Source organism: Carya illinoinensis, chromosome 7, assembly GCF_018687715.1.
Source record: "Carya illinoinensis cultivar Pawnee chromosome 7, C.illinoinensisPawnee_v1, whole genome shotgun sequence".
In the NCBI taxonomy this organism is placed as follows: Eukaryota; Viridiplantae; Streptophyta; class Magnoliopsida; order Fagales; family Juglandaceae; genus Carya; species Carya illinoinensis.
In genome coordinates this window covers 37344511-37364910 of record NC_056758.1, presented here as the reverse complement: position 1 = coordinate 37364910, position 20400 = coordinate 37344511, and the positions used below count along the sequence as shown (strand labels likewise).

The 20400-nt window shown below is 37.2% G+C and overlaps 2 protein-coding genes across 10 annotated transcripts; one reads left to right on the top strand and one right to left on the bottom strand.

Annotated features, from left to right (window-relative positions):
- LOC122315755 (purine permease 3-like) lies at positions 1–3007 on the top strand. Its single transcript, XM_043131890.1, has 3 exons — positions 1–435; positions 878–1674; positions 2361–3007. The coding sequence occupies exons 1-3, from the start codon at positions 360–362 to the stop codon at positions 2697–2699; spliced, it is 1212 nt and encodes a 403-aa protein (XP_042987824.1). The 5' UTR covers positions 1–359; the 3' UTR covers positions 2700–3007.
- A 1245-nt stretch (positions 3008–4252) lies between these two features.
- Positions 4253–20023, bottom strand: LOC122315754 (chaperone protein dnaJ 1, mitochondrial). Of its 9 annotated transcripts, none has more exons than XR_006244107.1 (20): positions 19739–20023; positions 19570–19645; positions 19297–19386; positions 19104–19195; positions 17825–17908; positions 17654–17692; positions 17316–17423; positions 17199–17240; positions 17004–17091; positions 16445–16509; positions 16228–16290; positions 16060–16132; positions 15212–15300; positions 10028–10099; positions 9201–9257; positions 8400–8448; positions 8211–8280; positions 6955–7044; positions 6071–6235; positions 4253–4502 (listed from the first exon to the last, which is right to left on the bottom strand). XR_006244107.1 is itself a non-coding variant. In XM_043131889.1 (19 exons), the coding sequence occupies exons 1-19, from the start codon at positions 19763–19765 to the stop codon at positions 6244–6246; spliced, it is 1305 nt and encodes a 434-aa protein (XP_042987823.1). In that variant the 5' UTR covers positions 19766–20023; the 3' UTR covers positions 5916–6243. The 9 variants fall into 9 exon arrangements, 2 of the variants coding, with proteins under 2 accessions (XP_042987823.1, XP_042987821.1); XR_006244104.1 differs by having other exon boundaries at positions 17316–17426; positions 19739–20021; XR_006244109.1 differs by lacking the exons at positions 19570–19645; positions 19739–20023 and adding exons at positions 18168–18748; positions 18846–18932 and having other exon boundaries at positions 17316–17426; positions 19297–19346.
- Positions 20024–20400: the final 377 nt, after the last annotated feature.

Genomic DNA, 20400 nt, shown 5'->3' with positions numbered 1-20400 from the left:
CATGTTAAGAAACGATTGGGTGTTATGCCTTCTTTCTAAATGTGGAGGTTCATGTCCTTCTTTTATCTTTATGTGGTTTGAAGCACATTATTTCTTGGCTTCAAAATGTACATCTTTTTCTTGAGAGATGGAGAGAGAGAAGCCAAACCCCCCAAGATTGCGGAAGGAGTGTGGAGCGTTGGGGTTAGAAGGTCACTTTCTTTTCAATAAAAAAATGTTGCTTTCTTCGTTTGTTTTTTCAAGTCCTTGGAGAACAAGAAGAAGAAGAAGAAAATCTCAAGGCAAGCATATCCGAGCTTCAACCCATGGCGACAAACACAGATGCATTCGAAACTTTATATCCATGACGATGACGACATATGCAGATTCTGCAGGCCACGATGATGACCACCGGCGTAGATTCGATCCTACCAAACGACGACGGCGACAGATATGGTTGGTACTCCCCCAACGCGCGACGGCACACTCTCTCTCTCTCTCATACGCTAGGTTACATTTTGTCTACTTTTAGTTTTGATTTTTTTTAATAATATATCTGTTGACGTGGATTATAGATACCCCAACCCTGATGTTTATATTATAATTTATTTAACATTTCAGCACTAATAATAATACTACATATAATTGTGAAATTATAAACTACGTAATCATTTTAAAAAAAATAAAATTTATTATTAAAAAATTAATTTTTTTATATATATCTCGTATTAATTTATTTTTTTCAAAATAACTGCACATCGCTTACACTAAATATCATTTCTCTTTTATTATTAACCAGTAACCACCACTCGATCAAGATATATATACATCGACAGTTGCTAGCTTTTGTCACTTATCGTAACCCTTCGTCACAATTCTCGTCCCAATTATTTCTCAGACTCTGAGTCGCACACACTGACCAGTACTGACCCATACACGAGAAAGATGGAGGTTGCGAAGGAGGGGCAATTTTACGGTTCCATGGAACCCAAAGCTCAAGGTAACCCCTCCATGAAGAAACTCCTTCTCATACTCAACTGCATCCTATTATCCATAGGCAACTGTGGCAGCCCACTGATAATACGTCTTTATTTCATCCATGGCGGCAAGCGAGTGTGGCTCGAGAGCTGGCTTTTAACTGGTGGCTTTCCGATCATCCTCCTTCCCCTCGCGTTCGTATACTTCCAACGCCGTGCCACCCAAGGGCCGGGAACTGAGCTCTTCTTCATGAAGCCACCTCTGTTCCTTGCCGCCGTCTTTATAGGAATCTTCACCGGCTTGGACGACTACCTCTATGCCTACGGAGTGTCACGCCTTCCTGTTTCGACCTCCTCTCTGATCATCGCCAGTCAGCTCGCTTTCACGGCGGGCTTCGCTTTCCTTCTGGTGAAGCAGAAGTTCACCTCGTACTCGATCAACGCGGTGTTTTTGCTGACCTTTGGAGCAGCGGTCTTGGCTTTGCACACGAGTAATGACCGTCCGGAGGGCGAATCGAATAAGGAGTATCTTGCAGGGTTTTTCATGACTCTGGGAGCGTCGGCGCTGTATGGGTTTCTGCTGCCGTTGGTGGAGCTGACGTATAAGAAAACGAGGCAGGAGATGACGTATTCGCTGGTGATGGAGATTCAGATGGTGCTGTCTTTCTTTGCCACTCTTTTTTGCACAGTAGGGATGCTGATCAACAAAGACTTCCAGGTACGTACGTACTTAGCCTTTTCAATTTCCTCCCTCTCACCGGCGAAATTACAGTCGGAAATTATTGAAAACACGATATATCTAATTCCCTCCTTAATTGTGTCAGAAACTGGGTTCGCACTTCGCAGTACATGTCCCAAATTGATTGCTACATATAATTCATCAGCCAATAATGAAATATCACTGCGTTCTGCATGCTGACGTTCGAGATAATCTAGGGACCGTCGCCCCCATTTTCTTCTTTTTTTTAGGAAAGAAAAATCCTCTTTACCTCGGTTCCGAAATTATAAAAATATTATTCTTAACCTCCTAAAAAAAATTAAAATAAATTCTTGAGTATCCAAAGATATATGGTATCAATATCGCATGATATGTTATATGTTAAATGTTTGTTTGATCACATGTGTAAATAATAAGAAGAGGATAAATAAATTAATGCGACTAAATTTACATAATGCATGAGAATTTTTAATGTAAAATTTACATAATACACGAGAATTTTTATTACTACTACAAAACGTGTGTCATATCATGTCTCTAAATCGATAAATTTGTTTATAACATTTTAGTATACATAAGAACTTTTGAGCAAACTATATATCTTGAATATTAGTAACTTATTTGATTTAATTTATCAAGGAAAAAACACTAGACGATGAAGTATGATCTTATTTGATTTGTTGTAGGCAATACCGAGAGAAGCAAAGGCATTCGGACTCGGGGAAACGAAGTACTATGTGGTGATGTTTTGGAATGCAATTATTTCGCAGGCATTCTTCTTGGGAGCAATAGGAGTAATCTTTTGTTCCTCGTCTTTACTCTCCGGTGTTATAATTGCCGTTCTACTCCCTGTGACAGAGATCCTAGCAGTCATTTTCTACAAAGAGAAATTTCAAGCTGAAAAAGGAGTTGCTTTGGCACTCTCGCTTTGGGGATTTGCTTCATTCTTTTATGGAGAGATGAAACACAGCAAGAAAAAGAAGCAAACTCCAGAAGAAGAGATGTCTCAACTTCCTGGTCCATGATTTCCCTCCACTCCCAAAAAACGAAGTTTGTATCTATCTTAATTTTTCCTGTTGGGGGACATTTAATATTAAAGTTTGAATATAAGCAAGGTTGTGGCCTGCTTATTCAAATCTCATAATTTCATTTGCGAAAGCTGTATATATATTTGGCTTTCATGCAGAAACCTTAAGAAGGCGACGTTCAATATGTCCTGTATGTTTATGTTTATCTCTTCAGAATATAAGAATAGTAGTCAATGTACATCGCATAAGAAATATAATTTAGTTTTTCATATTGCATCCCTGTTCAAATAGATGAGTCTAATTAATCTTGTTTTGGTTTTTGTCCATTTATTTTCTGTTCAAAGAAGCTGCTCCGATCCCACTTTTGGTATAGTTATAAGCACTATTGAAACCATTATAAAAAACAATAAGTTTTCATTTTTAAATAATACGAGATCTCTTATATCATTTATCCTCCTCACTTATTAGTCAATATAGAATATTACAATCTCTCATTCTTAAATTCCCGACATCCTCTTTAGGTCAGTTCATCGTATGTAACATAGCTCAACTCCCGCATTTATGATTGGAATAAACTTTAATACTATTTGTGACGTCCTAAAGGAGGCACAAGCCAAATCTATGCCTATACTTTAAAATGATTATTTAATGATATAATTAGAATCCCATTAAAAATATTATAAAGAATAAAAACGTTTTCTCATCAATCAATGTAAAATTTCATATACTACCTACCTTTTGAGTTTTCAGTCACATAGGGTGTCACATATATATTGTACACAACTACTTTTCCAACATTGCCCATTTAAAGGTAAATGAATACGTAAATAAAACGAGAGTTTCATTCTAGTGTTACCAAGTATTGAAAAATGATCAACTTACAAGATTTTTATAATTAGTTTATAACTCTATATAAATTGAAAGTATTTCTGTATATAATTGTATTGCTCAAGTACAAAACGGGTTGTAAAATAATTATTAAAAAATTATAAATGTATCATTATTTATCATCCGAAATAATGATTTTTTTTTTTTTTTGGGTGGAGTTTTATATTTTTTTTATTTTTAATTTTGGGGTGTAGCGGGGTTGCTGATGCCTAAGATTGTCAGCAGATCCTTGGCACCGGAAAATCTGTGATCCAAAGCAACCAACCAATACAAAACAATCATGCACAACCATCATGCTATTGCCTACGACCTACGAACACGGACGTGTTACAGTCGTCTGACCAAACTAATTCCATACACAACAATCATTACAAATTACAACTAAAATTATTTATAGGAAAAGAAAATCCGTTCGTATGCAAACCATGAATCATCACATCATTCTTACATTGCAGACCAATGATGATAATGAATAGGAAAAATTTAATTACAAGGACAATCACCTAATAATTTATATATTAATCTAATATGATTGGTTAAAAAGTAAATTTTATTAAAAATATTATTAATTTAAATTTTGAATATGAATAAATTAGTATTAGTAATAAATTAGCATGCAACTTTTTTTGTATGTAGCAAAACTCAATCCAGAGTCGTGACACTACAAACCAACCCTAAACTTGCCAATTTATTTGATTGCATTCAGACGGGAATAATCTTAGCCTGACGATCCAAATTATTATTGAGAATGCTAAGGGCCATATCCCTTAGTAATTGAAATTAGATAACATCCCGGCCAGCCCCCACTTGCCTAAAGCAACAAAGTTTAAACCTCGTACGTCCACCGCTACTTTTGAGTGGAAACTCTGCCCATTTCCCTTGCAAGTCAAGTTACAACCCGGTTGCCCAGCCCTGGTTGCAGAAAACATACGATTTCAAAGTAATATTAGGAATGATGCAATAATTAACTTAGTTGGGTAGAATTCAAGTTCCCGAGAACTGGAATCCAAACCTATCCTACACAAATGCTAAAACCAACCCCAAAACCCTTCCCTCTAAGAACTCCATTCTCAAAACGGGTCATGACACCCACCAAACTCGTCTCACAGTCACATCCCCTAACGTGTTTTGAGAGATCTTAAAGCAATGTTATCAACAAGTAACTTCATATGAAGAAATATCAAAACTTTCAAGGGCTCCATTGCAATTAACTTGTCAAAAAACTTCAACCACATATGAACTTTCGCCAAGAAGGAAAGCAGAAAACAAATTCGTAGTTGATATCAGTATTGTGCAGAAAGAATCAACAATGTGGGGGCAGCATATCGAGGAAAATAAAGTGTACAGAGAGTACAACTTACAATAACTCGGAAAATATCAGGCTAATAACTGCAATAGTCACCCTAATAGTAAAGGAAAGCAAGGTCTGATGAAATCACATTCCAAAAACTTGCCTAGTTATTGGACAGGCATAATGAGAAAAATAGTTACTGGTGGACCCAATATTGGCAGAGCCATAAGTTAAAGAGCGCCATTGAAGTTGAGAGCCTAGGTCAATGATAAGTCATTCTTTAAGGAACGATTGGTAAGGAACTGTGCTAAGGAAGGGAATTTTGATGAACAAACAAAAAAAGCAACCATCTTAAAAATACAAATAATCACAGAAGCATGGTCGAGCGGCTTAAACAGTTTACCAAGGCATTGTCAATCTCCCCACATTAACTAGCCATGGTTTGTCTTAAATGCCATTGGAGCCACCTTTCAGTTCACACATTTGGCAAAGAAGAACTTATGCTTCTCCAGAAGGGCTGCGAGATACTTCCAGAGCTTCTAAAAATGGATTGTCCATCTATAGCATAAAAAAGAGACACCAGTCTCCAATTAATGAGACGACCTGGAAATCCCCTATATATCAAACCACCTCGGACTTCCAAAAACCAGCACTTCTAAAGTACGGTCATATTGCTGAAATTTTCCGAAAGGCATATTGCTGAAAGCAGGTTCTTAATTCAAGATTAGAAGCCATAATTATGTTGCACTCCAATGCTTGTCTCACTTAGCTGAAAATAACTGAAAAGTACCATCAAGGCTGATAGTAAGGTCTCAAAGGCCAAGGTTCAAAGATCCTTTTTTTCATGCCAACCACTAAATCTTTTACTCACACCAACTTAGAGAGAGAGAGAGAGAGAGAGAGAGAGAAATGTTGAAAAAATGCCGTTCCAAGGTAAAAAAAGAGTCACATTAGTCAAAGTTAAGCTTCAGGATTGAGCTATGAAGAGGGAGACTTTTCAATAGATAAGAAAACCAGTGTGAAAGATTTGAAAGGGAAGACCACAAAATAACTAGATGAGCTTTATTATCATAAAAGATAACTCGTTCTATACAACAATATAATGAGCATACAAGGATAGGATTAAAACCAAAAATATGCCAATGAATTGAGAATGGGAACAAAAGTTGTGTAGTGAATGATTGTGTACCTTCAATCAACAAAACTCCAAAGGATAACGCCAGATACATCCATCAAATCATCTTGAATCACCATTCAGCCCATGATTTTCTTCACGAATAGAAGGATCAACATGATTAGAGATAGTTCGAGCATAAACCTAGGACCCGTTATATGCTCAAGAATTGGCTGCCACCTGTAAGTTCAACCAGTAGATAGCTGCTGATAAAGCCTGTTATCCATTTCAGGGTCCTCATTACATTCAGAAGAGTGACAAAAGGAACCGACAATCTCCACTCAGGCATGCACCCAACTGATCTTTGGTACCAAGTAACGATAATATAATTTCTGAATGCAATCTAATTGCTCCAAGTCTATCATACTACTGATAACTTTCTACCATGCAGCAATATAGCCCATCTTTTGAAGAAACAATGTTCATTTTCACAAACGACACCCAGTGAACTGTGTGTTTTTCATCACAGAATCACAAGTCAAACTCCAAAACTATAACATGTATTGGTGGTGGAAATTTCTCCTTTTTTGTTATTTTTCTTTTGGATGCCAAAGATCTAAACCTAACACCCCACATCTTTACAACCTAAGAAACAGTATATGCGCACGAGACATTGTGTTTTACTAAGTACCATTGATGTCAAACAATTATTCACGCATTGGTTCATCACTGACAACTGGTTCGAAATTGTCATCCCCTATGACACAAAGCAGTATAAGATGGGAGCATCTAAAAAATTTGCAGTATGCAATGCAAGATACCCACAATGGTGGTTAATGCATACAATAATATTACACCTAGACTTAGTTTACAAAAGGAAATTTACACTTGGGTACCAGAGTTCACAAAAAGGAATAGCATCTAACAACCACATGGGTAACTACAAATAAAACACTCACCAATTTCCTTCAATAGAGTTACTGTTTGCATGATTTATCTCCTCCTGTGCAAATTCTTCAAGTATGGCACGTTGGCGTTCATTTAGAACACTAAGAAATAGAAAATGAAACAGCACAAAAGTGAGTTGATATAGCTCGCCAAAGCAAGGCAGATCCGAAACCTCAAAAGAAATCACAGGAAAGAGAATAAATAAGTTTGATAATAAATTTATCTTTATTATGGACTTGTGAATATGAAAAAACATAAATCAGCCATTGCAAAGAGTTCATTATGTGACAGTCCTCCAATTGGGTGATAATATTCATAAAGACATTAAGAAGCTCAAGTGATAAGCATCCGGCCTACATGACATTGGTAAACTCCAGTGGAACCAAATCATTGGAAGCATATGATCCAATGGCTCAGATGGGAACCTAGAGTAAACAAGATTAAAAATAACGAAGAAAAGGGTAGAAGGCATGACAAAAGAAAACACAGTACTCCTCATACAATCAGCCGCATAATAATAATATCATTTCTTTTTTCCTTTTTTTCTTTCTTCATAACAAATGGCACCTCAAAGCTAATAATATTCACAAGTGAATCAAAGTAGAGGCAATATTCAAGGTGTATAAACAAGACAGGTAGAAACAAGAAGCTCGTTCTGGTTGAACTTGAAACTTATTTGGCAATCCCAACCTTAGTCACCTTAAACATATTAGCTCAGGATTCAGTAGATAGCAGCTCAATTGTGGCTTAGAAATTTGTCGATGCCCATTTTCACAACTCTTCAAATTATTAAGAATAAGAAACTGATAACAGTAGAAGATGATAAATCCTATCTGTGTTAAGAATCTTTTTTCCAGGAGATATCTCTGTTGCAACTAAGAGATTATTTTCTTAAAAAGGCAGTTGGAACTTAATCTCCTAGGATCACTTCAACTGTGTGATTTATGTCAACTGTATTCTTAGCAGGTCCCCTGATCACCAAAAGGTTTAAATTTGCTCATTAAGTTTAATTTTCCAAGACAGAGTTGCAAAAACACCATGATAGATCAGTCATACCAAACCAATGCAGCAAAAACAGAGATTATTATCACCAATACCGGAGATCACAATCACCAACACCCCATAGATACACATTAAATTCACCATTGTCATCTGTGGGTAAAAGCTCTGGCATAAATCACTGCCAACAGTATAACTGTAGAGAAAACCAAAAGGCGAACTAATAATTTAGCTAAACTTGTAACACATGTAAGAGTAAGAAGCCTACGTGGGGAAGTTAACACGGAAGCGCACATAATGATCTCCGTGGCTTACAAGAAAACCATGCTTTGGCAGTCCTGCACTAACTTAACATCATAAGCATATTTGGAGGAGAAACAAATACCAAGCAAGGAGAATTTTTTTTTTTTTTGGGGGGGGGGCGCGGGGTGGTGGAAGAAGAAGAATATTGGTATACCTTTGCCTCTTAGTACCAGAAGTTGTCCTGGCTGAACTCCTTTTGGTATCTGAGAAGGCCATTATTTCAGTGCATGAAAAGTCAGTGTCAGACTGAGCAAGGAGATTGTGTGCACCACCAAATGCGGCATTGGAATCTTTTTTATATGACAAAATATTATTTTTTGCGACAAAAAAAGTCTGAACTTACTGACAGCATTGACTTCCAACAACATATCCGTCTTAAGGTGGCAAACATAAAAGTTCTAGTATAAACCAGAAGAGCTATCTTCCTGCTGTGTATTTTTGCTTTGGGTGGAATTGAGAAGTGGAGATTCCAGTGTTTTGTCTACATCGGTTCCTCAAACCTCACTATAACTTATCATGAGCATGCTTGAGCAAAACTTTCCCCACCATTTAGCCAGAATCAAAGTTCTTTTTATCTGACAACATTTTCCCTTCAAGGACAGTCAGTGACTGAAAGGGGAAAATACATTTTTCTTATGAACTCTCTACATTTTTTTCCGGCTTTTGAAACTACAACACCAGAGATTCTGGTGTTGTGTCTACTTTTGGTTCCTCAAACTCATTGCCAGGATCAAGATCACATGATATCAGATTCATAAACATGCTTAAGCTAAAAGTTTGATTGGGCATGCCTTCACTGTGTTTCTTTAAAAATACAACTTAAGCCATTTCTTGACAGATACAATTGCTCATTACTAGCATATCAAAAGCCAACCGGATTCATTGGAAAATAGAAAGGAAAGTGACATTATGGTAAACAAGAAAAAAATAAGAATACACAAGATAGAAGTATTACTTTAACTTGCACCTTCCCAGATAAAGTTTGAACATCAACTGTGCCACCAAGAATAGCCTGTAAAAAGTTCAAACTTAAAATTTGAAGACTGGGCTACTTTTTTGTGCATGATTATATAACATCATGCAAATAAGTTGTTAATAGATTGTGAAGTTCGTATTTTTAAATGCCAAGTTTAGAGGGCAAATCAAGTCTTCAAAAACCCCACCCCTCAAACACCTGAATAGATTTTTTTTTGTAAGAATTTATTAACCCACATAATTAGGTCTAGCCCAAATACACAAGAAGTATACGAGAACCTAAATAGATAAAGGCTAAACTATATTTTTAGTCCCTGAAGTACAGAGTAGGTTCCGATTTAGTCTCTGAATTTTACAAATTCTTCATCCCTGAAGTTTTTAAGTTGAATATTTAAATCAGTTCCATAAAATTGATGATGCCATCACAAAATTGATGATGTGGTAAACTTTGAAACAAGCCAGCCCATCAAATGATGGATGGTCATTAATTTGGATGGAACCACTAGATTGCTAAATAATTAAGAAGTTCAAGGATGAAATCATTTGTACTTGGGCTTTGCCTATTATTATGAAGAAAATTTCTTGATTACCGATAAAAAAAAAAGAGGATGAAATCATTTTAAAATTTAGGGGCCAAATTGGAATTACTCCTATACTCAAGGATTGAAAGCATTAGTCATAAGAACTAATAAATAAATAAAGACCACAACACTAGTGCAAAATCTTGAAAGTTTCAAAAGAGCATTTCTTGTAAACTACAGACCACATAACTGTGACAAACTACTCAAGTAAAGATTCATTTCTCACTTGTGTAAAGCTAATATTAGAATCCACATAAATGTCTGCACCATCTCTAGTGAAGACAGGATCTTCAGTAACCTAATTTACCAAAAGAACAGAAAGTTCAGAAGGAAGCATCCCAAAGCAGCAAATCATTGTTACTTCTACCATAGACACAAGCCATTTAACAAAGAAGCCTTCTTTTAACCATTTCAAGTAAATTCATATCTTATGCTTTTATATATAGATGTATACAGCCATTCCAAGGAAGCAAGTTTTGAAAAGAAAAGCTATTGCACATCGAAGATAGCCACCACTTATGAGATGAGAGTGTAATATATAATATAACTTTTTAAATTTAATAAATAAGGCAGTTTTGTTCGAAGCACAAAAGGGTGCAACCCAAGAACACAATAAGGATGAAATAAGCAATAACCTACTATGTTCCTGGAGTTGCATCTGTTATTCCAATGCAAGGAGGCTTCAGTTGCAAAACATTTGCCAATTTCAATCAGCGTGCCCAAATTGAATGTAAATTTTATAAAAGCAGCCCAAGATTAAGGAATCAAGATGTTCTTCAACAAGTTGTATTCTTTCAGATGGAGAAGCAGAGGTGATGATATAATATGTTGGATCCTGTCTAAAAGGCGTAATTTTGATGTTAAATCCTATTCAATGTGCTCATTCCTTCAATTGGCTCTTCATTTCCTTGGAAGTGTATTCGGAGAAATAATGCACCTTCAAAGGTTGCTTTTTTGGTTTGGTTGGAAACACTAGGGAAGATCCTAACCACTGATAATCTGAAAAAGAGGTACATTCTGTACGTGTAAGTAACATGGGGAAAGCATTGATCACCTTTTGCTACATTGTGAGTTGCTAAGGAGTTATGGGCAGCAATATTCAGTACTTTTGGGACTGAGTGGGTTATGCCCCAACGAGTGGAATTGTTGGCATGTTGACAGAATACCTTTGGAGACCATAGAAATTCAAGTGTTCGGGAGATGGCCCCTCTACACTTAATGTGGTGTATTTGGGAAGAACGCAAAGCTCAAACTTTTGGAGGCCAAGAAAGGATGGCGCATGAGTAAATAGCTATTAACTTCAACACCCTCTATATTTGGATGGCTGCTCACCACAACTTTGTATCTCTCAGTTTTTAAGACATCAAAGACTTCTGCTCTTTTTCTTCTTGTTAGTTGGGTGTTTCCTTGGTATACACCCTATGAAAAGACTTCTTCAACCCCTTAATGCTTTTAATAAATGCATTAACAATTAAAAAAAAAAAAAACCAACTAAGACTTCTTCAAACGTCCTAGCATTATGTTTCTACCAAATATACTACTGCATTCAACACAAAAGAAGTATCTCCTACACTTCTAAATTGCTAAAACTACTGAGTGGACTTCCCCAACAAGCCATCAAATCTCCCACCTGCTGGGCAGACCGACTCAACAAAAAAAAGTATAGAATATTAATACCCATAACTTCGTAGCCACCTTGAAATGCAGTAGAAGATGATCTATACTTTTTCTGTCATGCTTACATGTGCAAAACCATTCTATCACAACAATTCCCCTCCTCAAGTTATCCACCAACAGGGGAATGCTCACTGTTTCGACAAAGAGAACGCTTGGTGGATGGGATTAGGGCTTTCTTTTTACATTCTTTATTGCTTTGGGCTTCAGTTATTGTAATGGATGGGTTTAGTCCCAATGACTTTGCTGTTTTTCAGCTTTAGCTTGTGATTAGGTGTTTTCTCTTATATACTTCATGTGTATTTGGGCTATGCCTAATTACATGGTCTCAATACATTTCTTACTTATAAAAAAAAAAAAAAAAAGTTATCCACCATCAGAATCTTCCCTAAGACAGTCATCCAGACAAAAAATGGTTCTCACAACAGCACCTTATTTCTCCAAAAATTCTTCTAAGGGAAGGAAAGAGCAACTTGGGGAAAGAGAGCACGGTAGAAAGACTTTTTTTTTTATAAGTAAAAAAATATTAATATCAACAGGCGTAATAAAGTACACTGAGTGCATACAAGAGAGAACACCTAGCCCATAATAGAGAGCTCCTAATGAACGTTGCCCAAAAAGGGAGAAATTAGAAACCTATCCAATATACACCAAGTCATATTGGGACAAAACATGCCTTCCCAAAGCAAAGCAAGTCACTGTAACTACCCCAACCCTTTGTTTCCCACACAATTAAATTTTTTTTTTTTGATAAGTATGTTTCCCACACAATTAATACTCCATCCGAATGATCCTACGAGGACTGAGGAAGGCTTTATGCCTTTCCTCTAGTCCACCCTCAACTTATACTACGTCCCTTTGCATCGTAGTTGATTGCCCAAGTAAGACACTTTAACTCCCTGCTCTTCTTAAATCTTGATTTTGTTTCAAGCGAGTGACCCACCTCAATTGCAGTGAGTATTGTTGTGAATTGATCGTCAAATCCTCCATATGTAATCCGCACACACTTCTATATCTCATTAACCTCTTGCAAAACCCAATCCAAGGATGATCCAGCTATATTGTTTAATGGTGGAAGAGATAACAAGGGAACAACATCTTCCCCAGCCACAGTTCCCAACTGAACACCAGGGGTCCTAAACATCCATCCTCGCAAGGCACCAACGACAAACCCATATTCAAATCCCGTATCTCCTCAACAACTCCATTGGTTTTCTCCAATGGTAAGGTCATGGTCACCATTGGAGATTCTGGGTTAGCAACAAGTCCCTTCATCTTTGGCAACCCTTTATGTGCAACTTCGACAGACCCTACATCTCCTTCAGACCTTGGCGTTACACCATTTTCCTTCAACACCGACGTAGGAGCCATAGTTTTCTTAGGGGAGCAAGGGTGTAGCACCGACTATCAGTCTTTCCTATGTCACCTGTGTTGAAGGGCATTCCATTACTGATTCTCTACGCCCATAACAGACGTCGAACCCACTTCATATAACCCGGTTTTCCTTTTGGCCACGCTCTCCTGGATCTAGTTAGTGGTCATAGCGATAGGGCTGAATCCGATTTTTCGTTTTCCTTTATCTGAGTTTAAAGGATTTAGGCCTATCTTAGGCTTGTTTCTTACGACCATGTTGCCTCCAATTGAAAGCAAGTCTATTTTTGTAGACAAGAAAGCAATCGCTTGGAAAGGTCCAAGGGTGTGGGATACGGGACCGGGGTTTACTCTACAGGGATGGGTCCGAAGGGCCCTGCCTTGGAAAGGTTCCCCGATATATTATTAAAAAAAAAAATCGCTTTCTTTAACTCGACAAGCTAGGTTTCCATCTCCTTTAATGAATTGTGCATCACGACAAGCTGGTTCTGAGTTTGCATGATCTGTAGACCACTTTCACAGTTCCCCTCACTCTGAGTCACAAAGCATGACGCCTTTAGAGCTGCCACATATGATCGCCTCACCACCATGGTTGTGCTTGGGTCTTTTTGTTTCAACTCGAAGTTGATGTTCTCATGATCGGATGTCCACTTCTGGATTTCCTCCCTTGATCCATTAGCATGAAGGGAAAGAAACATATCTACGGCTCTACGTAATTCAACAGCAAACTTCTCCCAACCTAAACCTTCATACCCTTCAAGAATTACTACAACACTCTGCCGGCCTCCTCCATCATATTCAGTGACAATTAGATAACTACCATGCACATTGGAGCATTGTTGAGCCATGAATGCTCTATTTCCTTCGCGCAAATGTTTTATGAATTCTGAATGTCTCCCCACCTGTAATAATACTTCCACAGTAGCCACCAGCCATCCTATACCACTACGACACATAGCTACAGACCTCCAAACCCTTCTGCTCCTCTACACAATTTTTAATGAGGACCTTCATGCTTCTGGTAAAAACTCAAAAGCCTTCGATTCCACCCAAAAGCGCACCAATTGACCCATATTAATTTCAAACCTTCAATTTCAGATGCAGGGGCTTCCCAAGCTTCATTCTTGTCGAATGTTTATGCAAAGATACGATCACAAGCTTTGATGCAGATCTGAGGCAGGTTGAAAGAAAGATTTGCGAGAAGGACACAGTTGAAGAACTACGGAGCCCAGCTGAGGATAGGGCTCATGGGACAGACAGATCTTGAAGTCAGAGTACTCCCAGCAGACTCGCCGAAAGCCGGCGACTCTTTCTGTGTTGACAGCATGGCCAACAGAGCCGTCGGTAGTAAGCACCACTACACACAGGCTCACTCTAAAAGACGATAGAGAGAGAAGCTTGCAAAAGTCCAAGTCACCGGAGGGAGGACCGATGCCATATGGCCCTCAATGAAGTCGCCGGGGCCCGTCAGCCTTGTCTGTGACGATGGTGAGGTGTCACTCGCCGGCTAGGGTGGGTGAAGGCGAGTTTGGGAGCCTTAGGGTTTTCCCGGTAGAAGGACTTGAGCTCAAAAGCCCATCTTTTGGAAGGGATCCAACATTTTTAGCATCACCATCCCCTCCCAACCTAAAAGAGTAAAAATGAATAGATCAACTCCACCTCCCAATCATGCTCTAATCAAATCAACGTAACATTCCACTGGATTTATCATCAGAGATATGCAAATGTTCAGCTATCGATGTCTCCTTACACCAAGAGATGCTAAACAATGACGGGAAAGCTATTGTTAAAAGCTAATCCCCACAACACACATTGTGCTTGAATATGATCTTAGATCCATCACCCACCTTTAATCTAACACAAGTGAAATCCCCTAACCCCTCCTAATATTTATCCACACCCCAATCCTAAAGGGTTTACTAACCTCATTTGAAGAGCATCCTCCCTGGCATACTACCATATTTGACTTCAACCACCAATCTCCACAAAGCCACTCTCTCTCCATGGCATAATGCCATAACCACTAACCCAAAATATTGGGCTTATATGATATGATAGATTGTTAGGATACCCAACTGGAAAAGTAGAGCAGGATTAATGAGTTTTTTTTTTTTTTTTTTTTTTTCCTTTTCCCCTTTCTTTTTCAAGAAAAATTTATATGCTGCCTCCCACCACAGCCACAACCTAGAAACTTTAATGAACCTTTGCTAATTTAGCATCATAGAAATTGAAAAAAAAAAAAAATTTGAAATCACATAATGTTTTTATAAAATTGAAATCATAACTTTTTTTTATAAGTAAAATTGAAATCATAACTATAATAAATAAGCTAAAACTTTAATATAAAATTTAAGTAAAACTCTGCCTTTATTTTAATAAATAAGCTGCCAGCTTGACTTCCCCTTCCTCCACTACCAGCTCCTGGTACACGAATAGTATCTCCGGCATCCACACCTAAGACATTTTGAAAAAATAGTGACAGTTATAGATAAACAGAAGGAAATCTACCGATAAGATATGTATGCAGAAGTTCCTAGTCACAAGACATACATTACATGAACAAAAACTAAGTTGTTTAGTAAGGACTTTTTATGTTTTTCTCTTCTTGTCACCCTGAAATTACTTCAAATACAGTTTCAAACCAAACTCCTATATGGTCCACAGTCATATCGCTTATCAAATTTTCAAAATTTGCGTTATGTACACCTTGCATTCATGTCGAACACAGAATCAATCCCTGGTCATAAAGAAAATTCAATCGTGTAATACTAAATAACATATAATTAAAACAAAATTGCACCAAAAACCATGTATCCTCTTGAAATGATTATCCCAATTACATCAGCATGTAGTGTGTAGACTTGTCAGGAAAATGTGTTGGGCCAACCTCATAAAAATAAATGTTTCTGATTATTACTTAATGACATGATATATTACTGTCTCTTCACAACCTCTTCTTCTCTCTTCCACATTTTGTCTTGTACGAATTAGCCATAGGATTCACCACACCCCTATGCCAACTGAGCTACTTCTTTAGGCGATTTCATAAAACATAACCTATTTGCAATTCTCCCCCCTCCCTCCCTCCCTCTTTCTCTCCCCCCTCCCTGCCTTTTGTTTGGTAAGAATTAGACTGAAGGATTCACCACACTCCTATGCCAACTCAGCTACATCTTTATGTGATTTCATGCAAGAGAAAAGTCTTGGAACAACCTGCTGGAATTGTAACTTTAACCTCCTTAACACCTTCAACTACCCCTGATCCTTTACATGACATACAGTATTCCTGTTCCAGATGAATAGAAAAGGAAATATTAAATCGTTTGCTTATATCAAGAAAATAAATCTTGACAAAGTTATTCAGTGAAGCTCACACCAGACCTTAATATATTGGCCAGACCCTTTACAAGTGCCACACGTTGATGTAAATGGAGGAATTGTAACCTGGTTGATTATGTATTTTTGATTAGAAATGAAAGAAATATTAAAACTAATAACCCACTACAAGAATAACAGGCAAATGAAATTATCCAACATGAGTCCTTTCAGAATGATCTATCAACTAACAATCTTCAGTGTAGATCTTCAAAGCACTTACTCTCCCTATGCCACCACAAGTTGGACAAACTTTTGTCTTGGCATCAAGTGGATAGCCACGCCCATCTGCATCATGAGATAGACAAAAGGACAAAGAAAAGCAATAATCTATACCAGGAGAATTATAAGAGCAAAGCCTGCTTTACTTTAAATATGTCAATTAAACAAAGCAGCAATTTACATATTCAACTGTTCATAAATGGCAAAAAGTCTTATAATAAAAATAGGCAATAGTTCGCTTTTCATTAATAACCAAAGATGATGGTGGTATTGACCAAAATAAAGCTAATATGATAGTTTGACTTAGGTTAAGCCCATTACGCCCGACATGGTGAATATATTCCAAGAGTTTTCTTTCTCGCTCTCTTGATGTGCTTCCTCTACTGCTACTAGAAGAAACGGATGTAACCCCAACTTATTTGATGGCCAAAGCCATAGCAAGTGCAAAGGAGTTCCTAGATTAGCAGCACATAAAAAGACTAAATTGTACAGTTATAAAAGGCATATTTTCTGCAAGGGTCACACACAATATGATGAAAAGAAAATATGAATTTACTCACGGCAAAAATCACAGGGCATAAATGCATCAAAGGACAGATTTTTTGTGCATCCTTTTGCAGCTTCAGAAAAGGAGAGTGACAACTCAACCTAACAAATTTCAAACAGATTAAAACACCCATGTTTCACCAAGGTATTATGGGAACTATTCTTATATAGTTATATAACAATTGGAACCAAAGGCAAAACAAGTTCACCTGGATATCAGACGCAAAATGATCAGTCTCGTGTTCAAAGATCTGAAGGAATAAAAAAGACTGTAAGTATATTCCTGGCAATAGACTGCATTAATTTTGAAGTTTATGAGAAACTACCTCAGAAAATATTTTATGGAATGAATCAGAGAAATGAGTTCGGTAAGCATATCTGAACCCGTCTGCACCACCACCAGCATATTCTACATTTTCTGAACCTTGGGTGCGCTTCTTTATTAGAAATTAAGAGAGAGAAGAATCTGGTTAGATTGAGAAGCTTAAATGGGAGACAAATACTTTGAAATGCAGGAATGTGAAATATTCAAAACTCAAATTTAGCACAAACTACTGGATGGATGCCAGATGATGAATGCATAACCCAGATAATAACCACAAAATCTAACAATAGACTCCAAACACCATAATAGTCTAAAAATACGAAAGAAGTAAGCCATTACCCTGTCATATTGTGCCCTCTTTTCAGGATCTTGTAAAGTCTGAGATTCACCACAACCAAACGGTGAATGAGATTACCAACTATATGAAAAACTAACGCAATTTAAAATCCATTAAAATTTTGATACTTTCAATAGTAGTGTAGAGGGGGCTGCCCAAACACCACTACAAACCTCGTAGGCTTCTCTAATCTCTTGAAATTTCCTCTTTGCAGAAGGGTTATTCCTATTTGCATCCGGATGGTACTTCTTTGCAAGCTGCATAGTAGAATGAAAATCAGCAACTTGAACAGAGGATGATACCATGATTGCTACAAGCAGGTGCATTAGCCAAAATATCAATGGCTTATACAATGACCAAAAATGTGGGTTAAAAATTAAAATTCAGTCTGCCAAATGTCAAACTTATATTAATACCCATCAGGCTACAACCTAGTGGTCAAAGGAAGGGTTTGGTTTCAGTTGTAGGCTCAAATGTCCTAGGTTTGATTCTACACCAGAAATTCCCCTGGATTACCTTTTCCACAGTTTTAGTGGGTGGAGTCGTGTCTCCAGGGATTCCAAGGAGAGGTCCCATGTCATAAAAAAGAAAGTATTAGTCACATTCATACTACTAAAGAACCCATGTCATCTTCCTTAAAATCTCCCATGAGCTAAACTACAAAAAAAAAAAATGCATCCCATGGTTATTCCACTAATATATGCCCCAATATTTCTTCCCCATTACCAGAACTTCTGATGAGAAACTAATCCAAAAACCACACAGACCTGCACTTTGTTAACCCTTCATTAGAAACAACAGACCTAATTAACACTATTGTACCATGTAGGAAGTTAATGCTAAGGCGTCTAAAACTCTTGAAAGAATAAATTGGTCCAAATTTGACCCTGGTGACAAATGTTCCAAGATTACAAGGTTGACCTCACTTTTGCTCCCCCCTGGGGCCAAAAGGTATGGGGGATAATACATTCTATAGCCCAACATCTAACAACTAAATTTCACACTATCTTCTTTGCAAGTGCCATTCTATTCTTTTTTAACCACCGCACACTGTTCCATAATCTAACGAGCCAGATATCAGGCAGCAACCACCACAACTGCAGCACAACACTTTTAAATCAGGATTGTTTTAAATCACAACACAAGCAACAGTTGTTAATTTAGCATCACATAGCACATTGATGCGAACGATACCTTAATTATCTCAACAGCATTTTTTTAGAGGCATCTCAACAGAATTTTTTGTATATGAGCAGAGTCATCAAGGTCAAACTAAGGCTGCTGCAATGATAGGTAAAGATGGGAACATGATAAAATAAATTAGCTTCTTGACGTGATTTGTGTGAAGGCCCAATTTTGACACACAATATAGCTGATATGCACATTGCAAATACCAAAAATTAATTGAAAATTGTTAGATATGGCATTTCATGAATTAAAAAATGTCCGCACCGAATGGAAAGCTTTTTTGATTTCATCTCGACTAGCATTTTCTGGAACACCAAGAATTTCATAGTAGTTTCGTTCAGCCGACGAAGAAAATCCTGGAAATAAGGGGTAACAAAGGAATAAATCAAATGGCTCCGATCGGTTAAAAAAGTTTCGAGGGATAAAATCATTAAGAGAAGGAGAAGGAATGGGAAACCTGTGGCATGAATATAACGAATTCCCAAAGGCAGCCTCGCAGTTGCATATTCAACAGATCTCCCAGAAAGAAAACCAAATCTGTGCAAAGCTGATTGAAAAACGCATAAACCAAAGATATTATTAATTAGACGTACAAGGAAGCGTAACCTGGCAATAAGTACGACACTGAGACAACAACAAAAAAAACCCCAAAGAAAAAAGAGGCCAAGAGCAAAGCTCATCACAGAGGATTTTTGTAAGCAAGGCTTATGTTGGCGATGAATAGAAATACCTTGTGGGCGCAATTCAGAGACCCTTGCAAAGAAGTCTTTATCGTTAGCCGCAGATGCGAGCAAATGCCGCCGATACTTCAAAATAAATTCGCCGATTAATTACCGACAACGGCAGAGGTAACAACTTCTAATTGAATAAAGGGATTTTCAGTTGTACGGACTATTTACCAGTCTTAACCAACTGAATCTTCCCATTTGAAGATGAAATTACACCGAGATTGTGATTTAAGAGTCAAAAGTTTTCGAGTAATCGTCTTTGATTAAACCTGTAAAATATGAGAAAAAAGCTCGTTGCATTTCAATGCGAGAAAAAAGAATAATCGGAGAGCTGACGACCGACGGTAAGGAATTGATTCGCCGGTTCCACAAAGTGGACCCAGAAATCCTTGGTCCTGGGGTTTAGGGTTTTATGTAAGGGGAGTGCTACGGCCACCGTGGGGCTTCCGCTAGGCCGTAAAAAATATTTTTTTACTGTTTTTAAATATTTAAAAAAATATAAAAAATTTACAATAATATTAAATAATTTTTTTAAATCACTAAGGTAAAAAATAAAAATAAAAACCGCTCCAGCGGTATCCCAGCGGGAATACAGTATTTTCCTTTATGTAACGGTTGCGTACTGAAGCAACGGTGCTATTTTCCTGTCTTTTTATATTAGGATAATTTACAAAATAAGAATTTTGTTATATATAAATAAAGTTATGTATTAATTTATATATTAATATTAATTTTTTTATATTTAAAAATTAAATTAATATTATTTTAATAAAATTTATTTTATAACCAATTATAATAAATTGATACATATACTAATATGTAAATATGTGTAT